The 4,621-nt window shown below is 33.9% G+C and overlaps 1 protein-coding gene across 1 annotated transcript in view; it reads right to left on the bottom strand.

Moving 5' to 3' along the window:
* Positions 1-2,870: 2,870 nt before the first annotated feature.
* LOC127456723 (elongator complex protein 3) overlaps positions 2,871-4,621 on the bottom strand; it is a 27,957-nt gene continuing 26,206 nt past the window's right edge. The window contains exon 15 of the mRNA XM_051725251.1: positions 2,871-3,567. Within this exon, the coding sequence (XP_051581211.1) occupies positions 3,491-3,567 (77 nt within the window). The 3' untranslated portion in view covers positions 2,871-3,490. The remainder of the gene's footprint in view (positions 3,568-4,621) is intronic.

Genomic DNA, 4,621 nt, shown 5'->3' with positions numbered 1-4,621 from the left:
TACAATACAACATTATGATGAACATTTTTTATAAATCCAAACTTGTAGCTGGAAGTATGCAGTATGTAGAACGCACAAGTATGCTGAAGATGTTTGTTGCAACACAGCCTTTACGCTTATAAGGATAGCCATTTCAGACGTCATAATCGGCTTTAGTCATGTTGACAGATGCAGCAAGACAAAAGAAATGGAATTTTCAGGATGGTCACAACACAAATCAACACCTGAAACCGACGGTTTAATTATAGAAAGTCAAAATGACTGGAACCTTTGAAGTTTCACAGCTGATGGGACATGTTCATCACAGGATTGGGGGGGAAATAATTCAGTTTCACAGATTCAGTCCTGAAATGTGTATCTGTGAAAAATGGCGCACATATCAATCATTCAGATCGCTTGTTTTCCTCTGACAAGACTGTCTCGGTTTGTAACACTTTAATGGCCAGTTGTCTTTTTGTTGGGTTTGCTTGCACAAGGCAGGAAGTCATATGGCTTTCTGGTTGGAGAAAGTGCTCCATCTTCTACAGGATATGAGAGTCTCACTTTGTGATGGATATCAGTGATATCCACCTGGATTATTTCTTTCTTTCTTTGCAGTTGTTATACAAGCGAGTGAAAAAATGATCTACCGTTAGAAAATATATCACAATATTATTATCGTAAAAACTAAATGAAAAATTTTTTTTTAACTGAAATAATGAAGTAAAAACTGAAACTAAACTAAACTACATTGATTCATGACTCCTAAACTAAAATTTAAAACAAATTAATTTTACTTTTTGAAACACAGGATACTTGACAACCTGCCATAATTAAATATAAAAAGTCACTACATGATGATAACATTAGACAGCTCTGAGAACTGAAATATTTGAAATCTAATACAATTATATAAATTTACACAAAATTTGGCATCCCTTAAATACGAAACTTAAAATAAAAATAGGGATAAACCAATGTTTCGGCCACCGATATTTATCAGCCAATTATTGACCAAATTAATAAACAATCGGCATATTGGTCATAAGCATGAAAATGGCGATATGAAAAACTGATGATTTATTAATAATAATTACATAATAAAAAAGTTCTGTGTAATATAAATAAATACATAAAATGAAATCCAAAAAAAAAAAAAAAAAAGCATGTCGATATAGGCACAATATGAATATGCTATCATAATATGTAAAATGTTAGTTCCATTGGTTAGAATTGCAAAAAAAAAAAAAAAAAAAGTGCTAAATAACTTATTATAATTATATAATAATTTATAATTAGAATAAATCTTTTGATTTATTTTGTATTGATTTTTCATTGTGGCTCTGTTATAATTTTGGCCTGTCATGTGTTTAACAGATCCAATCCATGTTCAATAGAATTTATTTATTTATGCCATTATTTCAAAACTAGATGTTCTGAAAAACTAAAACTAAACTGAATCTAAAAAAACAAAACAATCATTGAGTGAAAACCTACAGAAACTCAACTCAACTAATACTCTAACTTGAAAGAGCAAATTGAAATACTAAATGAAATTTTTAAAACTATAATAACTCTGGTTTATCATTCACACTAACTGCAGGCCACAAGGCTCGAGTCAAACAGGTTTCTTCTGATTCTCTGTAAGGAACTGTGATCAATCCAAAGAGTAGTTTTCTGCAGTGTTCAATTGAAGGTCAATAAAAATGCCAAAGATGAATAATAATGTGCAAAAGGGGTTTTGGAACCTTTCGGCCTCCGTCGGCAATAATATAAAGCATCTGAGCACCTCCTAAGTGGATCTCATCTGTGACATTTCCTTCTCAAGAGCCACTTTGCCCTTTTCCACATGCTTCACTGGTTTGCAAATGAAACATTGCAATGGCTCACCTCGACCTCAGAGAAATATGCACATTATCTAAACACAGCACTCAGTCTTTCTCTGAGGTCATCATCTCAGGTACATCCATATTAATTATGCAATAGAAAGACTTCACACATGAGGAAAAATGACTATAATATATCATAATGACTCAATCCAGGGATTGTCTAAAAATTCTCATCAACCTCATGTTGACTCATATCTGTATGACTTTCTTACATGAAACACAAAAGGAAATAGGCTAGCACACAAGATAGGTTAGCCTAACTCACTGTTACACTTTCACTTTTCATCTTTCATCCATTTAATGGAAGTTAATGGTGACTGAAGATAACATTCTGCCTAACCTCTTCTTTTGAGACAATTGGTTTGTAGGATGACACTATTGACACAGTGCCGCTCTTTATTGCTCTATCTGTGAGATTAGATACCATTTAAGTCACAACAAAGGGTCTGTGCCGGGAAATTACGAGAGCAACTATTGTTATTGTGTTATTATGGGCAAAACAACATCTACCTGATGTAGAGGAACAGTTTGCCATTTATTGAAAGCCATTTCTCAGATGATAAACCTCTTACAGGAGTGATCTGACTGAGCTCATCTGAGTTTAGCTATAAAGGGCGGTCGATCATCATTCGGCTGACACCTTGATTCTCAGGCAGAGATAGCGATATAATCGGGTATTGCGATGTCAAGTGAAGCAATAAAAAACCATCAGCAGATATATAATGCTCTCGTCATGCTGGACATTTCTCAGTAGATATAGTAAAATAAATGAAGCGAAGAGCAACTTTTCATACAGTCAAAAATAGAAGCAATTGAATTTCAATCATTTTGGCGACAGTTTTTCTTATTCAATCTGGACAGGAGACCATTGTGGATGATTTCTCACCCATTAATGCCTTTGAATGTTCAGTGATGGCTATATTATGTCTATTCATTCTTTTGCCTGTATGCCAAAATCTGATTTATATCAATGTACATCATTAATTGAGAACAACAGAAATCCCAGATAAATATCTTTTATTAATAACAATACAAAATTGATCAGATGAATACATTACATGCCAAGCCAGGAAAACAAAACAGCAATTAATCTATCTTCAAAATAAGTTGTATTGAACAGGAAAAATTGTGGATTAATCAAAATGCGCCAAGCTACTGGCATAACAAATAATTTCTCTCTCCTAAATCCACTTGAAAAATGTGCACTTTCATAACAACCTCCTCAATTTTTTCCAATATTCCTAATGTTTCCAGTAGAAACCAAAAATAATGTGATGAAAATAATGAGTCTTATTCCAGAGAAGTTAAATGCACCAGCAAGTATATTGGAGAGAGAACTCTATAAAACAAGAGCGAAGACCAAGGGAGAATGATGTACCTTTCTAAAAAGCACTAACTAATACTTAAATCATGGTGTTCATAACAAAACAAGTACATAATACGCTCTTTGGCTGGCATGTAAAAGTACAGTTTTGTTTGCTTTTTGCTGACCACACAATCTTCAGTGCTCATAGCCAATCGAATTATAGGTAGGGTGTAAAGTTCAATGTCGCTCCTTATTAGTTCAATATTCACCAGATAATTTGGTTTAGCTTTCTCATCTGAAATTCAGGTTTATACCTTCAGTAAAGGCTTTTCACCATATACGGCCCTTCCAGCTCATAACCCATTTTTCTGTAGTAATTCCTCGTTCCGACACCTGAAACAAACATGAAGAATTATGTAACATTCAAAAATTCCTATATATTAAAAAAAAAAATATTTTGTGATGTTACACACACTATGAAAGAACCGTAAGGAATGCTATTTGGTCCAAAAACCATGCAAAATTTAGAAACCAATTAAAAACAATTACCAAAAAGTACCATGGTATTACTAGGGCTGGGTGATATGTAGCTTAAAAAATATCTGTACATTTTATCCTTTTTGAAGATATTTGATATAACGTATTAAGCATATCTTGATATTTATGGATCTCATCTGGAATGCCCAGAAGGTTGATTTTTTTGTGTTGTTTTTTTTATTGAGAAGAACTATAATTAAATAAACAAGCATTGTTGCTATGTTCACTGGTGGCCAAAAGTTTGGAATAATGTATAGATTTTGCTCTTATGGAAAGAAATTGTTACTTTTATTCACCAAAGTGACATTCAACTGATCACAATGTACAGTCAGGACATTAATAACGTGAAAAATTACTATTACATTTTTTTTTTTAAATGTTCAGAACTTCTTAAACTACTTCAAAGAGTTCTCATTAAAAAAAATCGTCCATGTGCAGCAATGACAGCTTTGCAGATCCTTGGCATTCTAGCTGTCAGTTTGTCCAGATACTCAGGTGACATTTCACCCCACACTTCCTGTAGCACTTGCCATAGATGTGGCTGTCTTGTTGGGCACTTCTCCCGCACCTTACAGTCTAGCTGATCCCACAAAAGCTCAATGGGGTTAAGATCCATAACACTCTTTTCCAATTATCTGTTGTCCAATGTCTGTGTTTCTTTGCCCACTCTAACCTTTTCTTTGTTTTTCTGTTTCAAAAGTGGCTTTTTCTCTGCAATTCTTCCCATAAGGTCTGCACCCCTGAGTCTTCTCTTTACTGTTGTACATGAAACTGGTGTTGAGCGGGTAGAATTCAATGAAGCTGTCAGCTGAGGACATGTGAGGAGTCTATTTCTCAAACTAGAGACTCTGATGTTTTTATCCTCTTGTTTAGTTGTACATCTGGCCTTCCACATCTCTTTCTGTCCTTG

The sequence above is a fragment of the Myxocyprinus asiaticus genome, chromosome 19, assembly GCF_019703515.2.
Source record: "Myxocyprinus asiaticus isolate MX2 ecotype Aquarium Trade chromosome 19, UBuf_Myxa_2, whole genome shotgun sequence".
NCBI classification, from domain to species: domain Eukaryota; kingdom Metazoa; phylum Chordata; class Actinopteri; order Cypriniformes; family Catostomidae; genus Myxocyprinus; species Myxocyprinus asiaticus.
The sequence above is the reverse complement of the archived record's forward strand: the minus strand, read 5'-3'. Positions and strand labels throughout refer to the sequence as shown.